General features: G+C 41.4%; 2 protein-coding genes across 2 annotated transcripts in view; both read left to right on the plus strand.

Annotated features, from left to right (window-relative positions):
* Nucleotides 1-7,321, plus strand: part of LOC138947039 (hornerin-like) — a 112,630-nt gene extending 105,309 nt beyond the window's left edge. Inside the window, exon 7 of the mRNA XM_070318465.1 lies at nt 1,637-7,321. Within this exon, the coding sequence (XP_070174566.1) occupies nt 1,637-1,807 (171 nt within the window). The 3' untranslated portion in view covers nt 1,808-7,321. The remainder of the gene's footprint in view (nt 1-1,636) is intronic.
* A 6,749-nt stretch (nt 7,322-14,070) lies between these two features.
* Nucleotides 14,071-25,145, plus strand: part of LOC138947041 (uncharacterized) — a 34,594-nt gene continuing 23,519 nt past the window's right edge. Inside the window, exon 1 of the mRNA XM_070318467.1 lies at nt 14,071-14,343. Within this exon, the coding sequence (XP_070174568.1) occupies nt 14,219-14,343 (125 nt within the window). The 5' untranslated portion in view covers nt 14,071-14,218. The remainder of the gene's footprint in view (nt 14,344-25,145) is intronic.

The following is a 25,145-nucleotide window of genomic DNA, read 5'->3' on the forward strand; positions in this document are numbered from 1 at the left end:
AGATAAAACATGAACACCAGGGTATACGAAATGTAACTTTTGAACTATCGGATTTTGAGGATTTTGATGCGAAAAAAGTACAGTTTAAGAATGATAGTTGACTCGTGTGTCATTTCATGAGCTCAAGTGAAAAGTTTTTGACTTGGTACAGGACAACCAGACTGTCGATTTGTGTGTCCCAAGTGGAAGGATGCTGAGTCATTCCAAGTGAAAGCGTAGACACATCTGTTGTACAGTGGAACCCCTCTATTAAAACTTCCTCCCCCGCGGGTTAGGGGGAAGAATTTACCCGATGCTCCCCAGCATGTCGTAAGAGGCGACTAACGGATTCTGTTTCTCCTTTTACCCTTGTTAAGTGTTTCTTGTATAGAATATAGTCAATGTTTGTAAAGATTTTAGTCAAGCAGTATGTAAGAAATGTTAAGTCCTTTGTACTGGAAACTTGCATTCTCCCAGTAAGGTCATATATTGTACTACGTTGCAAGCCCCTGGAGCAATTTTTTGATTAGTGCTTTTGTGAACAAGAAACAATTAACAAGTGGCTCTATCCCATCTCCCCCCTTTCCCCGTCGCGATATAACCTTCGTGGTTGAAAACGACGTTAAACACCAAATAAAGAAAGAATTAAAACTTCCACAATCTGAGAAAATCCAGTCTTAAAAAGGAGGGAGCCTTAAACATCTCCGGGACAACCTGTGTCTGGCCTGTCTGAAAACACCTCTGGGACAACCTGTGTCTGGCCTGTCTGAAAACACCTCTGGGACAACCTGTGTCTGGCCTGTCTGAAAACACCTCTGGGACAACCTGTGTCTGGCCTGTCTGAAAACACCTCTGGGACAACCTGTGTCTGGCCTGTCTGAAAACATCTCTGGGACAACCTGTGTCTGGCCTGTCTGAAAACACCTCTGGGACAACCTGTGTCTGGCCTGTCTGAAAACATCTCTGGGACAACCTGTGTCTGGCCTGTCTGAACACACCTCTGGGACAACCTGTGTCTGGCCTGTCTGAAAACACCTCTGGGACAACCTGTGTCTGGCCTGTCTGAAAACATCTCTGGGACAACCTGTGTCTGGCCTGTCTGAAAACACCTCTGGGACAACCTGTGTCTGGCCTGTCTGAAAACATCTCTGGGACAACCTGTGTCTGGCCTGTCTGAAAACACCTCTGGGACAACCTGTGTCTGGCCTGTCTGAAAACACCTCTGGGACAACCTGTGTCTGGCCTGTCTGAAAACATCTCTGGGACAACCTGTGTCTGGCCTGTCTGAAAACACCTCTGGGACAACCTGTGTCTGGCCTGTCTGAAAACATCTCTGGGACAACCTGTGTCTGGCCTGTCTGAACACACCTCCGTGTGAGGGATTTTGCAGCCAGCGCAGTGAAGATAAAGAGGGAAATATTTTCTCTGCTCGCGCGGCAGCAAGCAGGATGTCTCTGAACTGTAAAATGGGGGTACATTTACTAAGGTTATGAACAAAAAGTCTGAGAAAACAGGGTTTGAAAAGGAAGAAGTTTTAAAAGGAGGGTTCCACTGTAGTTTATGTGCTGGAAAGTATCTTTGAACCTATCGAATTAACCTGTATTTTTACGCCTAGATTTATTTGACAATTTCCTTGATGTTTGATTGTTTTTTGCAGGCTGTTTCCCTGATGATGGAGTGGTTACGCGGTCACAAGGACAACCCCTACCCCAACGATGACGAGAAGGCCATGCTAATCAAACAGACCGGACTGACCATCAATCAGATCAACTACTGGTTCACTAACGCTCGACGGAGAATCTTACCCAAGTGGGCACAGTGCAAATGACCTTCACCTTGCAAATGACCTTAAGGTCGGTCAATGACAAGTCAACGTCATGGTTTTGACACAAGTCAAGAAGTGAAGTCGCTGCAATGATTTGGTGTGTGTTTGGAGTAATCGACGAGTCAATGACCTTCACATTGCTAAGGTCGGTCATTAACAACTCAGCGTCATATTTGTCATAAGTCAAGTACTGAAGTAGTGAAGTCATTGCAATGTTTTTTGTGGAGTCGTAATTGCTTTCACAAGTCAAAAAGTCACTGCAGTGTTCTTCTGAATTCATCCAAGGCATTTTGTGCCACACAAAATTGTCAACCTTCAGATTTGTCAAAATCATTGACCAGCAAGCATCATCGTATTCACAAGTCAAAAAGTCATTGCAGTGTTTTTTGCGGAGACATTGGTGCCTTGCTATGGAAGGAAAAGGAAGGGAGACAAATCCATGAACGAAACCAGGCATTTTTGTTCTGAACAAAATTGTGAGCGAGAATGATTGTTTAGTTCAATATGCAACGATGTCTTAGAGTTAGAGGTTAGACGGCTTCCACGTTTGAGTGAGGATCTTCAGTGTGAATTCAGATGCCACTCCCAAGAATTGGGAACTCCTTACTTCAGCCCATATCTGAACTGAGATCACAGACTTTGAGACAGGGAACGCCTGTTTACATTAATATGCAACAGTTAAAGTGTAGACATCTTCCATGTTTGTCACACTCACAGTCACAGTGAACTTTTCAATTGCTACTGGTGAGAAAGGGGAATTCCTTGCTTTGACTCTTTTTTTTCTTCTCTCTCTTGCTATCTCAACTGAGATCACAGACTCTGAAACTGTGACTGTGAGTGGGAAAGGCTGTTCACATCAATATGCAACGATGTGTTGGAGTTTTCGTTCAGATGACCTCCATGTTATGAGCACTGTGAACTTGGGTTATCAGTCTAGATGCAAAAAGCCTTCCTAAGATTGTGGAATTTCTTGCTCTTTGTGAACTTGAGTTATCAGTCTAGATGCAAAAGCCTTCCTAAGAATGTGGAATTTTTTGCTCTTCGCTTTCTATCAGAACTTGCTTAGATCACAGACTTTGCAGCAGTTAAATGGCCAAACTGTAGATGAGAGTTTGCTCCTCAGCAGTTGTTGCCACTGATCACCTATGCATACAGAACTGACCTTTTTGAGTTGTGAACCACCCAATTTTTATTTTATTTGTGCATGCTAAGGGACTGGAAATTTTTTGTGTGCACACCAGACAGAATTTACGAGAAACTTTTGTGTGATTGGAGTGAGATTACTCATACTGTTGTTCTGTTGTTTTTTTTAAAGGAACAAACGTTTTAAGACGAAAGGTTTCGTTGAAAAGCTTTGTAGATTTTTAAAAAGCTCCTTGTGTTCTCATGCTGTGTTCTTTGGATAGAAGTTGTACATGTGTCTTATTTATGATTAGTTTGTTCTCTGTTACATTTAAATAGATAATTTATTTCTGTTTTACAAGTTCTATGCCTTGATCATTTTTATTTGATTTCACCCGAGAAAGCCTTTTTATATTTGCATGAAAATACCCTGAAGGATAAAGTCTAGGGCTGATTAATTTTAAGATGCCATCAAATTAATGCAGATTTTCCACATGGGAAAACAGATTATTCAAAAAGCAATGATAGAGAGGATGATGACAAGGGAGGTAAATCTGTACCCATATGTACATTTGTTGGTGCTCAGAAGTATTCTGAAATTCATTGTTGGAATTTAAAGGCACAGTGCGCCTCCCGTAAACCATCACAGATACTTTCAGGCTTTTACACACAGTAGAAACACCCTTCCATTTGAACGCTCACCAAACGGGAACATCCTGGGTGCCCTACGTAAAGAGCAAGCAATTTTCAAAGAATTAATCTTGCGGATTGTGTCAGAGACAATCGGACCGTGGTGCGTTTTGGCGCTGGACCTAAATTCTAAAATCTAAATAATAAATTGACAGCTTGTTACACAAACATTCTTAAATCATAAAAAAATTCTTTTTTCATCAAGACAAAATCAGTACAATTCGAAGTTTTGAAAGTTTGAAAAAAGAAAAGCCCGGAAGCAGGGTCACGCAAGGTCATGACTCATGGTTCTCGTAGCAGACGACGGTTTATACCTATCGCCAGTTCCTCTGAACAGTCAAAAGCCATCGCTAGAGTTCTTGTGAACCACAGCCGTTTGTTTCGTGCATAGTCAGAGGTACTTAATAACGTGCTATTGCAGATAAGCTCACAGCGAGTCGCATTCAAATTACTAACTGACGACTACATTGTGAAAAAGGGAAACTTGATCACACGGGTTCACGATGGCTCAGGGGTAAGATAAACCACGCAAAAATAAATCTCTCTGATTTCATGCCTAAATGCCTTCATAACCAACACATTATTATGGAGATCCAGGTTATGCTAAACTTTTTCTTCTTGCTATCATAGCAAAATTAATAAGTTACATGTAATTGTGTACCAAGACCACAGCTCATTCTTCCTTGAAAATGCATTTCCTTTCTATGCAAACCTTTGATGGGTTTTTTGTTTTTAGAAACCGAAAATCAGTGGCGTCAATTGTGCTGATAAGTTAGCAGCCTTCCATTTGAGTTAATACCCCATTCAGCTAAAAGAGAAAGACACCTTGCACCAGTTATAAATGTTCATTTGTGAATGGACATTCTGATGATCACGTTTGGAAGAAAGATAATTATTTGGTTTTGCTACTAAACTGACAGCATCTGACTCGTAAAAACTTAAAACATTGTTCTGATTACTTGCAATGCTGTTTAAAAATAAATTCAGCAAGTGACTTAAAATAAATAAATAAATAAAATAACGAGAAGAAAAAGACACATCTGGTGTAAAAGAGAAAAACACTTCAATTAAAACGAATCAAAGTTGTATGTGATAAATCAAGAGGAGAAGAACATTATTTTGTTTCAGTAGCAAAGGACTGACCGAAAGTGGTCCGTATGGAGAGGGGATCTCTATAAAAACGTGACTTATATAAGACAAAAATACATGTCCAATATAGGCATTTCAAGCCCTGACGGACAATAAGCCCCTTAATTTTCGTTCGTTCGACAAAAATACAAAGAAAAACCTCATCAGTGATCCTTTAGGGCGGGCATGTGGTGGTTAGTGAGAGGTGGTTGCCAGGGCAAGTTCGACTTCAATAAGAATAAGAAGAAAAAAAACAGGAAAAAACACAACAGAACAAAAAAAATTCGAAATTCATAGAAGTGCAAAGTAGATGCAGACATTGAGACAAGGAGGCAAGCATAGTCTATACAGCATCATATATATACATACACATGATGTGTTATCTGATAAACCAATAAGCAGGCAAGCATTGTCTAAACAGCATCATATATATATACATACACATGATGTGTTATCTGATAAACCAACAAGCAGGCAAGCATTGTCTAAACAGCATCATATATATACATACACATGATGTGTTATCTGATAAACCAACAAGCAGGCAAGCGTAGTCTATACAGCATCATATATACATACACATGATGTGTTATCTGATAAACCAACAAGCAGGCAAGCGTAGTCTATACAGCATCATATATACATGTATACACATGATGTGTTATCTGATAAACCAACATGCAGCTCAAGTGGAATAAAGTAACAAGGTCACCGCTTGTGCAGAAGTGGCCTAAGTAGGCAATTTCCTTAGTTTCTCACGCCTCATAGCAAAGGGTTGTATTCTCTTGTATTCTCTTGTATTCTCTTTATTTATATAAATTGTAAAGGGTCTTCACAAATTTTCCTGTTGAAATTAGTCTGTCGTCCTAGTTTGCTCTTATAGCCATTCTGCTGTTGGTGATTAGCTGAATGTAGCTTTCTTCTGGAACAAAAGCAAAATGCATTTGAATATCAGTGTTTGAAGTTCATAACCACGCTTTCTGTGGAAATTAGTCTCTGCTTTGACAGTTTTTCTATATAAGTCAGTTTGTTGTTGGTACATGTAGTTTGCTTTTTGTAGTGTACTTCTAGAACAGAGGCATGATTGGATTTAATAAGCTGTGTTTTACTTATGAAATAAAAGAAACTTCAAGTAGATTGGGAAAGAAAAGGGGACGGTTGAAGATGCTTGTTCTTTCGTTCTCCCACAATCGTTTGTTCATTCATTTTGTGTCATCAAAAGGGTCAGACTTTGTATTTCAAGTCTCTTTCTTCTCTTTTCTTTCTGAAGATTAAATACAATCTTGTATTAATAGACTAGTGATAGTGCTTGGGATAGAGTGGTGGTGGTACACATTGCTAATATAATGAATATTGTTACTGATAATTTTGCATGGGACAGAAAAGCTGATACATCTTTGTAATTCTCAAAATCATCTTCCTCTCTTAGTAATGGCAGCTAAAGTCTACGTTTGACAGCAATCACAGTTAGCCGGCTCTTTAGTTGCATTGCTTGAATTTTTTGTTAATTTCTTTCTTTGGGGAAACAAGCGAAATCTGTTCCCAAAATGTCTTACTATGCAGTAGTGCCTTAATCTTGTTTTAAATCAGTTTTGTCCTGCTGTTTATTGTCCCAACATTTTTTGTGTGATTAATAACTGTTGAGTGAGCTATGATTCTCTGACTCATATTATCGTTCTCCTCAAAACTATTTTTTGTGTGTGCTTTTTTTTTTTTAAACATTTAATTTTACAAAATGAGAAACATTTTTGTGTCTGAAGTTCATACTAAAAAAAATTATAAGTACACGAATCGGCCTGAAATGATTTATAGTAACAAAGAATGATGGTGATTGTGGAGTTAGGTGGATATTTCTCATGTAAACTGATATGATGGTATTTGTCGATGCAAATATGACTTTTTATGCCTGCTGTTTCATAGTTATTTTACACATGTTTGTAATTTGAAAGTAACATTTTCAGTTTAACTTTTTATGGTGATAAGAAAAGTCATCTAGGCACTGTGTTTTGGTTTGATTTTGGGACTGATTTATTTTAAATCGGGAAGCATGTTTGATACTGACTCTTATACCACTGTGGTGCTAGAATGTACTTAAAATTTGATGTAGTTTCATACTGTCTTTATTTTGTTTTCTAGATATTTGCCTTTTTGCTGTGTGAGAAACTACAAACTAATGTGAGAGCCTAATTGCTGATCAGAGGTTACCGTCCATGCTGTTGAAATATCGAACAAAACCGTTTTAGTTCTTTATTATCTTGTTTTTCTTACAAAACAATTGAGAAGCAGTTACCCCCCGCGGGTTTACCCGATGCTCCCCAGCATGTCGTAAGAGGCGACTAACGGATTCTGTTTCTCCAATTACCCTTGTTAAGTGTTTCTTGTATAGAATATAGTCAATGTTTGCAAAGATTTTAGTCAAGCAGTATGTAAGAAATGTTAAGTCCTTTGTACTGGAAACTTGCATTCTCCCAGTAAGGTCATATATTGTACTACGTTGCAAGCCCCTGGAGCAATTTTTTGATTAGTACTTTTGTGAACAAGAAACAATTAACAAGTGGCTCTATCCCATCCCCCCCCCCACCCCACTCCCACCCCCACCCACCCCCCCCCCCCCCCCCCCCCAACCCCCCCCCCCCCCACCCCACCCCCCCAAGCAGTTGATGTTAAAATCACGAATGCACATGATCATGAACAGAAACAATTTTTGGTAACTTTTTCTTCACTTTTTCTACTTTTTAATTCTATGTGGTCCAATCATACATCAGCTTTGTTTGTGTCGAGAAACAAATGGTATGCTTGGCTTGTCCGATCACAAAATTGTCTCCAAGTAAAACAAGTCAATCAGGTGATTGTTGTTAGGTTTGTCTTTACTCAAATAACAGACTGCTCTTGTTTGAAATAGTTTTTTTAGTGTATGTTTTTTTGTTTTTTGTTTGTTTTTTACTTTTAGTTTATCAAAATGTCACAATGCAGTGTTATTTTTTGATTTTTGTTTATTTTTTAAAGTTTTATTTTTGTTCTAGGATGCACATTATCATGTTTAATAGCTAAGTTCTTGATCTCTTCTCTCATCTCTTACTTAGCCCTGATAACTTCAAAGACAAGATAATGTCTATTAATTATGTTTATGTGCAAGCAAGCAAATCTCCAATGGAAAACAAAAAAGTCTCTTCCTATTCTAATCTTCATTAGTCTTTCACTGTTGCATTGTCGCTAAAGCTTTGATCTCCTCGTTCAGCGTAGTCGCCTCAAATTGCTCTGAATGTTTCTCTTTTCATGTTTGTTTTTCAGGTGGAAAATGTCCTTTGTGTTTATCCCCCCGCGGGTTAGGGGGAAGAATTTACCCGATGCTCCCCTGCATGTCGTAAGAGGCGACTAACGGATTCTGTTTCTCTTTTTACCCTTGTAAAGTGTTTCTTGTATAGAATATAGTCAATGTTTGTAAAGATTTTAGTCAAGCAGTATGTAAGAAATGTTAAGTCCTTTGTACTGGAAACTTGCATTCTCCCAGTAAGGTAATATATTGTACTACGTTGCAAGCCCCTGGAGCAAATTTTTGATTAGTGCTTTTGTGAACAAGAAACAATTGACAAGTGGCTCTATCCCATCTCCCCCCTTTCCCCGTCGCGATATAACCTTCGTTGTTGAAAACGACGTTAAACACCAAATAAAGAAAGATTTGTGTTTATGTTCTCCTCAGCCCATTTTAGTCAGCATATATTTTTCAACCACATTTCACTCCAAATGGAGTTTGTGATGTGTTTTTGTTTGTTCTGAAATAACTTTTATTTTTATTTTTTAAGAAATATCAGGGAAATAGAAGGCCCAGAAGATTTGCCTAAATTTAAGTTTAAAACTGTTGGTGAGAATCTTACAATCATCTGCTGCTGAATTCTAAACTTTCTATTTTGGAGAACAGACGCCCATTATTTTTCACTTGATTGTGTTATATATATATATATATATATATATATATATATATATAAATGAAATGTTGCTTACTATTATTAGAATTACTTAAATCGGAGAGAATCAGAATCTTATGTGTAGCAACATACTTGTGCTAAAACTGGGCTTGTAAAAACAAAATCCAGACTTTAAAAATAACAACAAAAGTCAAATTACACTTGGAATATGGTTGTTTTTGTCATGTCTGTGTGTGCATGTGCTTTTTGGCTCACGTAAGTGTAGCCTATGCGATGATAAACTTTGTCTGTCTGTGCGTGCGTGCGTGCGTGCGTGCGTGCGTATGTATGTATGTGTGTATGTCTGTGGTAGAAACTTTAACATTTCCGAGTCTATGGATTACGTCAGTCTCGGTCAAAAGTGTTCGACGTGTGTGATAGAAACTATTTGAAGACGTCACAGTATGACGTAAGAGGGTTAGACGTCACGCAAAGGAATTACTGAAAGTCTCGGTCATTGTTATTGTGAGCGGGCCGAGACTTCTTGGCAGATCCAGGGTCTCGCTTTCTTGCATAGTTTCACCTATGCTTACTGTGTGTGTGTGTGTGTGTGTGTGTGTGTGTGTGTGTGTGTGTGTGTGTGTGTGTGTGTGTGTGTGTGTGTGTGTGTGTGTGTGTGTGTGTGTGTATGTGTGACGGAGTGATTGAGTTTGTGTTACTGTTTGTCGATTTCTTACGTGAGCCTTGAAGGCTTCGCCTCTTGTTTGTGTGTGTGTTTTTGTTATATGTATTTCACCATTAGTTTTTTTCCTCATAAGGTGTCCTCCTTCTAGGGGGAAACAGTTTGCATTTTTATAATAATTTTATTTTGTATTCACTTTTGTGTTCACAAACTCTGTTCTTTTCATACGTTTCTTATATCTGTGTTCTCATGAAACATTACAAATTCAGTGTACAGTGTCGAGGCTAATTGATCAAGTCTACCGTGTGTTCAAAAATGGACATTCTGGGAACAAATTTGCATTTTGATTAAATGTTCTAGTGTGTTCACTTGGCGATTCACCTCCTGATGAGAGGGACAGTATACTTCTGATTGTTTAGCTTAGGACTGGGGGTGGTGTTTCTTTTCTTTCAAGATGAACTTTGTGGAAAGCTGGTATTTGTGATTTGTTTTTCATAGATTCATGTCACTCAGACAACCTTGATTAATTTACCCTTTTTTGTTGCTTCTCCTTTTTTGGCTCACGAAGTGTAGCCTATGCGATCGTAACTTTGTCTGTCTGTGCGTTTGTGCGTTTGTGCGTGTGTGTGTGCGTGTGTGTGTGTGTTTGTGCGTGTGTATGTCTGTGGTAGAAACTTTAACATTTCCGAGTCTATGTGTGAGTGGTTATCCAAGACTATGGATAAAGCTCGCATAAGATTACGTCACGGTCAAAAGTGTTTGACGTCAATTAATGCATCATGACGGCATGCCTCCCTGTAGTCTTTCTCTCTCGCGTGGTGTGTGTGGTCTCGGTCATTGTTATTTTGAGCGGGCCGAGACTATTTGGCAGTCGTGTCCCTGTAAGTAGGCTACATGCAGACAGACAGATCTAGATCTAGTGTCTCTCTTTCTTGCACAGTGTCACCTAAGCTTACTGTGTGTGTGGGTGTGTATGTGTGACGGAGTGATTGAGTTTGTGTTACTGTTTGTTTATTTCTTACGTGAGCCTTGAAGGCTTCGCCTCTTGTTTCTGGTTGTGGTGTGAGAAGAAACTTACCACTCTTTGCTGCTTATGTCAAAAACTCTTGGTTTTCTCCTCGATTCATTCACCCTGTGGAGTTTTGAACAGACTGGAAAATGATGAAAGTTTCCCTTGAAGAATTTGCATTTATTTTGTAACCAAATGACTGCGTTTGACTTGTCATTGAAAGCGAGGAGTAACAGAAATACAAACACTGTGCTATGGTAGAAGCATGGTTTGAAGCTTTGACGTTTGATTACAAACGATGTACATTGCAGTTGATTTTTTATTTTTATTTTTTGTGCACACGCATGTGATGTAAATAGTGTGTAAAATGTGTTTAACCACCACAAAATATACAAGCTGCTGTAGCGTTAGTGTTGTTGTATAGTGTAAATAACTTAGTGTACAGATATATGAAACGTACTTTATACTGCACGGCGTATGTATTTTGTCCTTGTATGATGACACTTTTTGATAGACTCTATACACCATAGATGTGAATGCTATGAAGGTATGTAGTGTGTGTGATGTGCAGACTGTGAGCATTACCCCCGCCTCGTCCATTCTGTTCAGTGTTTGCTTTGTTTCTCTTCATAGAATGTAGTGTTTGACCGTAGAGACTGGTCGAGGTACGCTCGACTTGCAACAGATGTAACCTGTTTTATTGGTTCACATTTTCTGTTTGAGTTTTAATGCAGAGCTGAATTTAAGAAAAACAAAGGTGTAATTACATTGTAGTGGATTCCCCAAGATTCTTCAGATTTGCCAGAAACGCTTCCAAAATGGCTTCTTAAATACTAAAACTTTAAATATTTTTTTTTCCTTGCTGGAGTTTCTATGCTGTAGGCATAGTTATCTCTCAGCAGTTTTAATTTGCATCATCATCTAGTGTACTTGGCCATTTCCCCATTTGAGAATGTTTTGGGGAGCCCATTGATCAAACTATTTTCTTGGAGAGGAAGAATTGCAGCACAAACCTCCTAACCGATCAACTGTTGTTTTTCTTTCTTTCTGAAGCAGTCATATACTGCTCTCTTATTGGAATTCAGGCCTGGGAATGATACACCTTTCGTTGTAAATACCACGAAGTCCTTTTCTAATTGTGTAAGAAAATAGCCTCTGTGTGCCCTTAAAAATGCTTTTAACGCAAAAAGAATTCTGTCAGTACGCCCAAACCACTTTTACTCATTCCCAGGCCTGGGAATTATTGTGTTATTATTACACTAAACTGCAGCTGAAAGGTATCTGATCAAAGTAAAGATAAATGTGCTGGGTTGTGACTGCACAAACTTGTATATAAAACTCCAAATTAATATACATTTTTAAACCAACAAATCGAGCAAATGCGAACAATTTTATAACTTAATACAAAGAATAACACCCATCATTCTGAAGTTGAACAGATGTTTTAATTTATATTTTTCTAAAATGTTTTCTGATGTAAAACATAGAGCTCACAAGATGAGGATCTACATGGAACGGGAAAGGGTGTGGATAACGGAGAATAACATGAGATAAAATGTGGAGCACTTCAAATTCTTCCGTGTTGCAGCAAACCCATCTTTCTAGAATCTTGTAACTGTTTCCGTTCTTCGCTTGGAGTTGATATTCGCAGAGTGCCTTTACTCCTGTGATTTCATAATCTGTAATTATTTCGTTTTTTGTCTTGTGTTCTGTACTGGTGAACGTCCATTTTAATGGAAAGTAGTCCTTGCAAGTAAACCATTGATGTTTACCTGGTTCAGTTCAGTGTTCTTGCTGTTCTAGTCTGTGTTCCAAATGTCTTGTGTTGTGCGCACAAACAGAATAAAAATCGGATGATGAGAGACACCTTTTTTCTTTCTTTTATTTATTTAATTTTCTTTTTCTCCTCTATCGTTACGTTATTCATGTCTCCACACCATACCGCCCCGAACCCCCCCCCCCCCCCCCCCCCTTCCCCAATCCTTTCCTTTTACCTAATTTTCCCCCGTTTTCTTTACTTTTTTTCCCCCAACAGAGTTGTTTCATGTAAATTTCAGATAAAGCTGCACTTCTTAGAAAAACAAGGCACAAATACTGATATTATGAGTATATGGTTTGACATGTTCCTAATAGGGCAATGGTATTAATGCAAAGTAGAAAATAAAATAAAATGCTGTTTATTTTACTTTGTTTTTCAAATTAATGAAGAACAAGTCAGTTCTAGTGCGAAGAGTGAAGAGGGTTGGTAGGTAAAGGTTCCAAAGGATTCAGAATTCTCCCATAGCAATGTCTTTTTAACATTCAAGATTTACTCGTAAAATTTGTGCATTCAAAAAACCATCTTGTATAAAAGTGTTTTTGTCTGTTAGGCAATTGTTATCAATGTTTTGTATGTAAGAGGATAACAGTAACAAACAATGTGAAACTGATTAACAAAAACAAACTCAGTTGTAGATCAACACTTGTTTTTGGAGTGCAACCCCCCCCCCCCCCCCCCCCCCCTTTATTTCATAAAAATATATTTTTTTAATTTTTCTTTTATTCTCTCACATTCGTTTCCTGTTTTGTGTGTTCATTCTGTTCACTGTGGTATCATACTCCATTACATATATGCTTATGTATCACAATTATATGCCATTATTGCATTTCCGTGCTAACAAAACGAGACAGTAACTGTGCATTTACTCCCCACGATGTCTGTGTGCTTTCTTGTTGTCGTTTTTGATGATAGTGTGAATGTTTTGTACAATGTATGTGAGAAGGTTCCGTTCATCTGTTGATAGGAGAAGAAGAACCACAGTAAACTGAACTTCAATTTCTAGAAGAGAAAAACAAATCGTTAAACTATACAAGCTCCTTTACATTTTTACGGCTCGTCCATAGTTCCCATTTTTGTTTTCTTCTTCGCACTTACTGGTGTCGCAATAATTCACAGAAGCCTTGCTAATTGGTAGATCAGCTGTCGCACCAATGAAAGGGATGAAAACCTTTGTATTTTAAGTAGGGAGCTTCTTGTTCCTGATTCTCATCACTTTCTTTGGTGTTTTGCTGATAGAATTCCACCTTAGAATTGTGCCTTGAATTCTGTTGATGGATGTGATACGATCGAGAGATTCGGTGCACAACTACTACTTTAGTGACGACAAAACTACAACTGAAGTCCTTTTGTAAACCGTTTATTCTTTTGTCATTTCTATGGAAGTCTGGACAAATAAAATGCCAGAAATATGAACTGTGTTTTTGAAATTTTGCCTCTGTACATTGTGTGTGTGTGTGTGTGTGTGTGTGTGTGAGTGAGTGTGTGTGTGCGTGCGTGTGTGTGTGTGTGTGTGTGAAATGAAGCACCACCCTTGCTCAGTATTATGCAGTGAATGTGTAATTTCCCTGGCTCTGGTACTGTCTGCATGGGAAGGGGCATAACCTTGTTTATATTGACTGTCGCTCTTACAGATCTTGCTTAATTCCCTTGTACTACGACCACGACACTTTCCTCCATTGTGAAATACCTGCTGCGTGCAATCAAATACATTTGATAACAAAAGAAATGCAATTGATAACAGAACAACAACCGGAGGATTAGTTTGAACTTATTTTCTTTCTCAAAATGTTTCTTTACATACAAGTTTACACACTGTCTGGAACTTATTCACATTGATTTCATGATTCAAGCACACAGTCCAAGGGAAATAACTCGCAGAAGTATTGACCCCCGAAACAAACCACTTCCGGAGACCACTGCCCTAGCAACGCGCGGACGCGGTGAACTCGGGCTGGGAAGAGAAAGGAGAGGAGAATAGCCGATTGTTGAGTGCCCAGAGACTCTTGTCGGTCATTTTCTCCTCTGCTTTGCACAGTTTTGGAGGCAGCACACCGCCACAATGACTTCGCTTGAGTTTTTCCGACCCTCCGACAAGGGAGCCTACAATCCTCATGAGTGGGGATCAGGAAAACCTTTTGAAAACATCGATATCGCCATGCCCCGCAACCCGACATGGAGATACACGTGAGCATCTTCTTTTGATGTTACATGACAGGAGTTGTTGCATTATTAGATTGTGTGAGAATGTTTTGCGATGGTTGCAAAATGTAGTGTGTTGAACTGGAGACTGTAACTGAAACTTGAAATTGTTCTTTGTTTTGGTTCTTTATTTGCTTTCGTTCTTTCTTGCTCTCATCATTGATTTATTTATTTATGGCAGGCCTCTGCAGAGAGGGTTGTAACTGACCTTTGAGTGTTTGGCGCTATCACCTTTGCAAGGGATGCATGTCGAGCAGCGTCTACTTTTTTCATTGATTTATTTATCTTAATTTATTTATTTAATTATTTCCTTTTTTCCTTTTTTTTCCTTTCTTTCTTTATCTACTTGTTTATTTATCTTTATTTATATGTGTATATACCGGGGGCCTGGTAGCTCAGTTGAAAGAGCACTGGACCTATGATCCTATGGTCACAGGTTCGATTCTGGGCCGGGACGGACACGGGTCAACTTATGTGCAGAGTCTGTATCCATGTTCCAACCCCGTGTCACCACTGTGGCATGTAAAAGATCTCGTTCATTCTGCCATAAGTGCAGGTGGCTGATTACACCTTAACACGCACACACCTGGGTAGCGCGACTCTGTTGCCGCTAGCTTTCCACTGGGAGGAAGCAAACCAAATTTCCCTGCATTGGGACAATAAAGTAATGAAACATATATGCATCAATGCTTTCATTATTAATTTAGTACAGACGGGGGCAGTGGCCTAGTGGATAAGACATCGGCCTCCTAATCGCAAGGTCGTGAGTTCAAATCCCAGCCACGGCCGCCTGGTGGGTTAAGGTTGGAGATTTTTCCGATCTCCCAGGTCAACTTATGTGCAGATCTGCTTGTGACTTAACCCCCTTCGTGTATACGCACAAGCTCAAGACCAAGTGTGCACAGAACAGATCCATGTCAGAGTTCGGTGGGTCATAGAAACATGAAAATACCCAGCATGCTTCCCCCCCGAATCGGCGTATGGCTGCCAAAATGGTGGGGTAAAAACGGCCATACACATAAAAATCCACTCGTGCAAAATCATGAGTGAATGTGGGAGATAACAGCCCATAAACAAAGAAGAAGAAGAAGAATATGTATAACAAATTTGCATGAATTTACATGTGAATCAGTCAGTGAAGCAGTATGTCATCATGTGTGTCCATAAGTTTACTCAGGCCAAAAAGAAAAATATGTCTGTTTCCGGTAACCCGACCGACCCTATTTTTAAGCGCCGACCCTAAAGTTTTTTTTTGCTTTTCGCACACACAAAAAATAAAATAAAATAAAATAAAAAATATGAAGTCAAGTATACTTTATTTAGTGTCAATATATCTAGGTCAAAAACATGTGCTAAATAATTGTAAGTAAACTAAGGAAGCGTTTAAAAAATAAAAAAAACACGTAAAAAGACGTTAACAAAACGTAAGAAAAAGGTTAAAAATTTTTTTTTACAAAAAACGACCGACCGACCCTATTTTTTTCGGCGATGTTACCGGAAACAGACGTATTTTTCTTTTTGGCCTTACATGCTTCATGCATTTTGTTTCTGAAATGCATAGACCATGCAGAGTTTGATCTGTGCATAAAGCAAGCAATGAAAAAATTAACAAATTGAGTTGCCTGCTCAGTTGCAGCATCCAATTTTAACAGTGAATATTGATGGACAGTTTTATGATGTGAGTTTTGATTTTAATTGAACACAGAGAAAAGATGCAGTAATGATCAGTTTTGCCATAGTCAAATGCACATAGAAAAAGACAGAAAGACAAACAGGCATGCAGTTATACCCGCTATGTATGAGCCTCTTGTGCCTAGAGGAGACTATGCAGTTTTGAGGAAAGTTACTGTTTTAACACTACATGGACTTCTGTTGTAGGCCCCTGGATTAAAAGACTACCTCTTCTTCTTCTGTGTTCGTGGGCTGAAACTCCCACGTACACTCGTGTTTTTTGCACGAGTGGAATATTACGTGTATGACCGTTTTTTACCCCGCCATTTAGGCAGCCATACGCCGTTTTTCGGAGGAAGCATGCTGGGTATTTTCGTGTTTCTATAACCCACCGAACTCTGACATGGATTACAGGGTCTTTTTCGTGCGCACTTGGTCTTGTGCTTGCGTGTACACACGGGGGTGTTCGGACACCGAGGAGAGTCTGCACACAAAGTTGACTCTGAGAAATAAATCTCTCGCCGAACGTGGGGACGAACTCACGCTGACAGCGGCCAACTGGATACAAATCCAGCGCGCTACCGACTGAGCTACATCCCCGCCCAAAGACTACCTCTTATTCTAAGACCTCATTTTCCCAGACTTGCTCTTCATTGTATCCAACAGGGTTGTTTTTTTTTGTTGACCTCAGTTGCATGCAGGATGTTTCAACCCATATTTTTTGCCCGATTTTTTAATTTTTTTTTTTTTTAATTTAAAAAAAAAACATTTTTAAGGCGGGGAGCATCCTTCTTCCTTGGTCTTTTTCTGTATAGCATAATCAACTTTATATTATACAAAACATAAACTTCTGTCTAATGTTTAACTCTAATTCCAATAAAATAATATCCTACAGAGTTATGTGTCAAGTTAATGTGCATCTACTTGAAGACTCATGCACTTTTAAAACCTAATGTTTTTTTTATTTGTTGGTGTCTTAAAGCAGGTGTGACTGTATGTCATGATGTGCTGACTGTATGTCATTATGTGCTGACTGTATGTCATGATGTGCTGACTGTATGTCATGATGTGCTGACTGTATGTCATGATGTGCTGACTGTATGTCATGATGTGCTGACTGTATGTCATTATGTGCTGACTGTATGTCATTATGTGCTGACTGTATGTCATTATGTGCTGACTGTATGTCAGTATGTGCTGACTGTATGTCAGTATGTGCTGACTGTATGTCATTATGTGCTGACTGTATGTCATTATGTGCTGACTGTATGTCAGTATGTGCTGACTGTATGTCATTATGTGCTGACTGTATGTCAGTATGTGCTGACTGTATGTCAGTATGTGCTGACTGTATGTCATTATGTGCTGACTGTATGTCAGTATGTGCTGACTGTATGCCATTATGTGCTGACTGTATGTCATTATGTGCTGACTGTATGTCAGTATGTGCTGACTGTATGTCATTATGTGCTGACCGTATGTGAGTATGTGCTGACTGTATGTCATTATGTGCTGACTGTATGTCAGTATGTGCTGACTGTATGTCATGATGTGCTGACTGTATGTCAGTATGTGCTGACTGTATGTCATGATGTGCTGACTGTATGTCAGTATGTGCTGACTGTATGTCATTATTTGCTGACTGTATGTCAGTATGTGCTGACTGTATGTCATTATGTGCTGACCGTATGTCAGTATGTGCTGACTGTATGTCAGTATGTGCTGACCGTATGTCAGTATGTGCTGACTGTATGTCAGTATGTGCTGACCGTATGTCAGTATGTGCTGACTGTATGTCATGATGTGCTGACTGTATGTCAGTATGTGCTGACTGTATGTCATTATGTGCTGACTGTATTTCAGTATGTGCTGCCTGTATGTCATTATGTGCTGACTGTATGTCAGTATGTGCTGACTGTATGTCAGTATGTGCTGACTGTATGTCAGGATGTGCTTTATAGACATCTCACTGCCTGTAAAGGACGGATTTTGTGACTTAGAGTTATACTGTCTCCTGAGCATGCATGTGTGTGTTAGTGTATGTGTGAGTGTGTGTGTTTGTGTGTGTATGAGTGAGTGTGTGTGTGTGTGTGTGTCTGGGCATGTGCTGGTGTGTGTGTGTGTGTGTGTGTGGGCATGTGCGTGCGTGTGTGTGTGTGTGTGTGTGTGTGTGTGTGTGTGGGCATGTGTGTATGTGTGTGTGTGTGTGTGTGTGTGTGTGTGTGTAGCTCTGTCTTTCTGTGTGTTTGTTCAGAACAAGATTGTGTGTGTCTGTGCAAGTATTATACAAATTAATGTGTAGTCCTGGCTGTTTTAAACAATATTCCCCCTCCCCTACTCCCCAACCACCCACCCCCGGGCAAAAATGCATAGTCACCGCTGAGAACAGCTTATGCATGGAGCAACTACTGACATTATCAAACCTCAGTGTCTGTTGACAAATCATCAGCTCGATCTTGCACTGTTTTAAAAATGTCAATTTTTATATAACTTAATTACACTAGTACTTTTGACTTCAAAAGAACTTCAATGTGCTTATTACTGCAAGTCCGTCTCCACCCCACCACCACCCCCGTCTCCACCCCACCCCCGTCTAGTCTCTCCTTCTTTCTCTCTCTCTTCCTCTCACACACACGCACACGCACGCACGCACATACACACACACACACACACTCACGCACACACTCACGCACACAAACACACCCCTCTCCACTTAAACATACCTCTCCTAGCTTAACACTCTCTCCCCTCCCTTTTTTCTCGCTGTCGGTATTGAGAGGAAATCGTGTCCCATTTGTGTGTCACTATTGATTTAATTTGTCTGGGTCTGACGGTGTTGCTGGGATTGAATAATTCACAACAACCGGGAAAATCTGTGCAACTGATCTGCAGAGATTTACTCAACCATTCCGAGGAACAATTCCCTTCTTCCCAAACGCACTTCCCTCAAATTTGACTACATTTTGGTGATGTAGAAATGACCGTTTGTCTGTCGATCTGTCTGTTTGTAGGCTTATGTCTATATCTACTGCTTGGATGACAACAGGTTTGCCTTTATTATCAGTCCTCTGTCAGTCTGTTCATCTGTCTCTCTTTCTGGCAGTATGTATGTCAGTCTGTCTGTCTGTCCGTCTGTCTGTCTGTCTGTCTGTCTGTCTGTCTTTCCGTCCGTCCGTCCGTCCGTCCATCCGTCTTGTGTCTGTCTGACTCAGTGTCTGTCTGTCTGTCTGTCTCTCGCTCTCTTTCTCTCTCTCTCTCTCTCTCTCTCTCTCTCTCTCTCGCGTTGCCTCTCTCTCTCTCTCTCTCTCTCTCTCTCTCTCTCTCTCTCTCTCTCTCTCTCTCTCTCTCTCTCTCTCTCTCTCTCTCAAGGAACTTTTATTTTTTTCTGTCCCACGACTTTTCAATGGCCCGACAAGAATAAGTGTCGAGCCAAACCAACATAATCAGTAGCGCCTTTAGGGCGGCAAGTCAAGAATATTTGTGGATTACAAACAAAGCATATCTCATAACACCTGTTTCAACAGAAGCAAAAGTCCATTAGTTTCTTAATCCAGAGTAACCTCTACACTGTATATATATGCCGATGTCGGTAGAGCAATGTAAAATAGCCATATTTTTCATTGTGTCTCGGTTACCGATTGACCTAGTGGGGTTGTCCGGTTGGTCACCGGCTTTGGTTCTGGTTGGATGGATTTGGAGGACGTTAGTCTAGCAGCGTTTTCCTTGTTGGCCTTTGTTCTTATTACACGTAAGTCTAGCAGCGTTTTCCTTGTTGGCCTTTGTTCTTATTACACGTAAGTCTAGCAGCGTTTTCCTTGTTGGCCGTTGTTCTTATTACACATAAGTCTAGCAGCGTTATCCTTGTTGGCCTTTGTTCTTATTACACGTAAGTCTAGCAGCGTTTTCCTTGTTGGCCTTTGTTCTTATTACACGTAAGTCTAGCAGCGTTTTCCTTGTTGGCCTTTGTTCTTATTACACGTAAGTCTAGCAGCGTTTTCCTTGTTGGCCTTTGTTCTTATTACACGTAAGTCTAGCAGCGTTTTCCTTGTTGGCCTTTGTTCTTATTACACGTAAGTCTAGCAGCGTTTTCCTTGTTGGCCGTTGTTCTTATTACACGTAAGTCTACCAGCGTTTTCCTTGTTGGCCTTTGTTCTTATTACACGTAAGTCTAGCAGCGTTTTCCTTGTTGGCCTTTGTTCTTATTACACGTAAGTCTAGCAGCGTTTTCCTTGTTGGCCTTTGTTCTTATTACACGTAAGTCTGGCAGCGTTTTCCTTGTTGGCCTTTGTTCTTATTACACGTAAGTCTAGCAGCGTTTTCCTTGTTGGCCGTTGTTCTTATTACACATAAGTCTAGCAGCGTTATCCTTGTTGGCCTTTGTTCTTATTACACGTTAAGTCTAGCAGCGTTTTCCTTGTTGGCCTTTGTTCTTATTACACGTAAGTCTGGCAGCGTTTTCCTTGTTGGCCTTTGTTCTTATTACACGTAAGTCGTTATGAGTGTGGCCAAGGAATCAGAAACACATTTATTGACACGAAGTTAGAACTTGCTGCGAACATATGGGTGCCGGCTACTATGAACGGGGGGGGGGGGGGGGGGGGGGGGAGAGAGAGAAATTGAAAGTGTGTGTGTGTGTGTGTGTGTGTGTGTGTGTGTGTGTGTGTGTGTGTGTGAGAGAGAGAGAGAGAGAGAGAGAGAGAGAGAGAGAGAGAGAGAGAGAGAGAGAGAGAGAGAGAGAGAGAGAGAGAGAGAGAGAGAGAGATTAACTGTCTTCTTTTTTCAAAAAACGAGTTTTAGCAGTTCTGAACCCCCCGCCCCTCCCCCCCCCCTTTCTGCTTATATAAGAATATAAGGCAATATCTGCCTTGGGTGAAGAGAAGTATATATTGCAATTTTTCCGGAGAATTCACAAATTAAAATGACGGATATGTATGCGTAAATTCTCTCTTGCTCTCACTTTCTTCCTGCATCTGTGTCTCTTTCTCTGTCTGCCTGTCTGTCTGTCTCTTGTTCTCCGTCCGCCTGTCTCTGTCTTGTCTCTTGTTCTCCGTCCGCCTGTCTCTGTCTCTTGTTCTCCGTCCGCCTGTCTCTGTCTGTCTCTTGTTCTCCGTCCGCCTGTCTCTGTCTGTCTCTTGTTCTCCGTCCGCCTGTCTCTGTCTGTCTCTTGTTCTCCGTCCGCCTGTCTCTGTCTTGTCTCTTGTTCTCCGTCTGCCTGTCTCTGTCTGTCTCTTGTTCTCCGTCCGCCTGTCTCTGTCTGTCTCTTGTTCTCCGTCCGCCTGTCTCTGTCTGTCTCTTGTTCTCCGTCCGCCTGTCTCTGTCTGTCTCTTGTTCTCCGTCCGCCTGTCTCTGTCTGTCTCTTGTTCTCCGTCCGCCTGTCTCTGTCTGTCTCTTGTTCTCCGTCCGCCTGTCTCTGTCTTGTCTCTTGTTCTCCGTCCGCCTGTCTCTGTCTGTCTCTTGTTCTCCGTCCGCCTGTCTCTGTCTGTCTCTTGTTTTCCGTCCGCCTGTCTCTGTCTGTCTCTTGTTCTCCGTCCGCCTGTCTCTGTCTGTCTCTTGTTCTCCGTCCGCCTGTCTCTGTCTGTCTCTTGTTCTCCGTCCGCCTGTCTCTGTCTGTCTCTTGTTCTCCGTCCGCCTGTCTCTGTCTGTCTCTTGTTCTCCGTCCGCCTGTCTCTGTCTGTCTCTTGTTCTCCGTCCGCCTGTCTCTGTCTCTTGTTCTCCGTCCGCCTGTCTCTGTCTGTCTCTTTCTCCGTCTGCCTGTCTCTGTCTGTCTCTTGTTCTCCGTCCGCCTGTCTCTGTCTGTCTCTTGTTCTCCGTCCGCCTGTCTCTGTCTGTCTCTTGTTCTCCGTCTGCCTGTCTCTGTCTGTCTCTTGTTCTCCGTCTGCCTGTCTCTGTCTGTCTCTTGTTCTCCGTCTGCCTGTCTCTGTCTGTCTCTTTCTCCGTCTGCTTGTCTCTGTCTGTCTGTCTCTTGTTCTCCGTCTGCCTGTCTCTGTCTGTCTCTTGTTCTCCGTCTGCCTGTCTCTGTCTGTCTGTCTCTTTCTCCGTCTGCCTGTCTCTGTCTGTCTCTTGTTCTCCGTCTGCCTGTCTCTGTCTGTCTCTTTCTCCGTCTGCCTGTCTCTGTCTGTCTCTTGTTCTCCGTCTGCCTGTCTCTGTCTGTCTGTCTCTTGTTCTCCGTCTGCCTGTCTCTGTCTGTCTCTTGTTCTCCGTCTGCCTGTCTCTGTCTGTCTCTTGTTCTCCGTCTGCCTGTCTCTGTCTGTCTCTTGTTCTCCGTCTGCCTGTCTCTGTCTGTCTCTTGTTCTCCGTCTGCCTGTCTCTGTCTGTCTCTTTCTCCGTCTCCCTGTCTCTGTCTGTCTGTCTCTTTCTCCGTCTGCCTGTCTCTGTCTGTCTGTCTCTTGTTCTCCGTCTGCCTGTCTCTGTCTGTCTCTTTCTCCGTCTGCCTGTCTCTGTCTGTCTCTTGTTCTCCGTCTGCCTGTCTCTGTCTGTCTCTTGTTCTCCGTCTGCCTGTCTCTGTCTGTCTGTCTCTTTCTCCGTCTGCCTGTCTCTGTCTGTCTCTTTCTCCGTCTGCCTGTCTCTGTCTGTCTCTTTCTCCGTCTGCCTGTCTCTGTCTGTCTGTCTCTTTCTCCGTCTGCCTGTCTCTGTCTGTCTGTCTCTTGTTCTCCGTCTGCCTGTCTCTGTCTGTCTCTTTCTCCGTCTGCCTGTCTCTGTCTGTCTCTTTCTCCGTCTGCCTGTCTCTGTCTGTCTGTCTCTTGTTCTCCGTCTCAGTGCCTGTCTCTGTCTGTCTCTTGTTCTCCGTCTGCCTGTCTCTGTCTGTCTCTTGTTCTCCGTCTGCCTGTCTCTGTCTGTCTCTTGTTCTCCGTCTGCCTGGCTCTGTCTGTCTCTTTCTCCGTCTGCCTGGCTCTGTCTGTCTCTTGTTCTCTCCCCCCCCTCTCTCTCACTCTCTCCAGATTCTTCAGGGTGTTTTGCCAGGACTGAGAGGGGAGAAGGAGCAATTTTCTCTTCCATATACAGTTTTGATTTCAAGAGGATTTACCATGCCTGAAATACAAAAGGGCTTATTTTTCTCTAAATAATTTCCCCTAACCGATTGATTATCATGCTTCTTACATTGCCCTTTCGGCCATTCCTGTACATAACGTCATAGTGTTATTATTACAAGGCCGTGGTGCCAGACATGTTCACGGAGCAGATGGTGTTGATTCCAGCTTGTCACACCGCCAGCCATTTTGCCCCCACCACCTCTGTCTGTTTCTCTGTCTGCGTCAGTTTGATAGATCACATAGTATGCAATTGTCTTGTTGAGCCCCTGAAATTGTCTTGCCCTATGGCTTGACATTATCTTGTTCCGATCACAGCCTCGTGTTGGCTCGATATGACTTGTGTGGGTGTGTGTGTGTGTTGATTGTCCGTGGTAGTGTATCATGTGTCGTATGTTTTGTGGTGACTGTGCAACTTACAAGGAGCATTTGATTTTGTTTTTGTAATAATATTTTGTTCTTTTCTCTCTGTCTATCTCTGTCCGAGGCTTTTTGTCTGTCTGTCTGTCTTTCTGTCTTTCCGCTTTCCGGCTGTCGGTCTGTCTGTCTGTCTGTCTGTCTTTATATATATTTATATTTTCTCTCTCTTAAATTCAATACCCCTTCTCAGTCTACCCTCTCTACCCAATCCCCCCCTCTCTCTCTCTGTCTCTCTCTCTCTGCCCGAGTCTCTCTCTTTCTCTCTCTCTTTCTTCTCTCTCTCTCTCTCTCTCTCTCTCTCTTCAGTTCTCGCGTTGCCCCCATCACCTCTTCTCTTCCCCATCTCGCTCTCTGTCTGTCAGTGTCTGTCTCTGTCTCTGTCTCTCTCTGTCTCTCTCTCTCTCTCTCAACTTTATTGCCGCCTCTCAGGCTCTCTCTCTCTCGCTCTGTCCAGGTTATGTCCACACCAATAACACGAACGGAAGAGAGGGAGAGAGAGAGAGAGAGAGAGAGAGAGAGAGAGAGAGAGAGAGAGAGAGAGAGAGAGAGAGAGAGAGAGAGAGAGAGAGAGAGAGAGACTGAGAGAGACTGAGCCTCGGAGAGAGAGAGAGAGAGAGAGAGAGAGAGAGAGAGAGAGAGAGAGAGAGAGAGAGAGAGAGAGAGACAGCGGAGAGAGACAGAGCCGACAGACAGAGACAGAGAGAGAGACAGACAGACAGACAGAGAGACAGACAGAGACAGAGACACAGAGACAGACAGACAGACAGTTTCCGTATTCCATTTTCCCCTCTAAAATTGATTGTATAAGGGGGACAAATAAGTGTAAGAGTAAGAGTCTTACACTATTTGTCTCCCTTATTTTTCGGAACGATGACACTGAACACGTTTGCAAATATATAAAGAATGATTATATTAAATTAGATTCAAAAGTTATAGAAATGCTGTATCTATCTATCAGTCAGCATGCGTTTAGTGCTTACTCAAGCTATGGCCATTGTATTGTTTTCTCAATCAAGGTATAATGAATATACATGTACCACCATTTGTATTCGCCTTGAATTACTCAGAATCTGCAAATATCGGGGCATAAATGTGTGTCCGCGAACCCTCAACCACGTAACCCCAATAAACCGCTTCATTTCTGCGGCAGAAAGCTCAATTATACACCAACACCAATGTTTACAAGTCTGCCAGGATTTAAGATGGCAGCCGTACCGCCTGCTGAAAGAGCCCGGATTAATGTTCTGTGACGCCGGCTGTTGTATTCTGGTGGCAAGATTAGTAATAGGTTTTGATTCGGTTCTGCTTGCAGTGCGGAGTTTAGGCTCTCTGCCTTACAGCGTTCCTAAGACCTATGTGACGCACTTGAATAAATATCAAATTAAGGACTATGGAGTCTGTGTATGTGTTGGTCTCTATACTCGAAGCGTGTGGTTATATGACTGAGATCATTCAAATTCCAATAATGGCCCAGTGAACCTTTTTTGACTCACATGCGAAGCAAAAGTGAGTCTATGTACTCACCCGAGTCGTCCGTCCGTCCGTCCGTCCCGGCGTCCGTCCGTCCGTCCGTCCGTCCGGAAAACTTTAACGTTGGATATTTCAGTCTTGGACACTATTCAGTCTATCAGTACCAAATTTGGCAAGATGGTGTATGATGACAAGGCT

This window comes from Littorina saxatilis, linkage group LG14, assembly GCF_037325665.1.
Source record: "Littorina saxatilis isolate snail1 linkage group LG14, US_GU_Lsax_2.0, whole genome shotgun sequence".
Lineage (NCBI taxonomy): Eukaryota > Metazoa > Mollusca > Gastropoda > Littorinimorpha > Littorinidae > Littorina > Littorina saxatilis.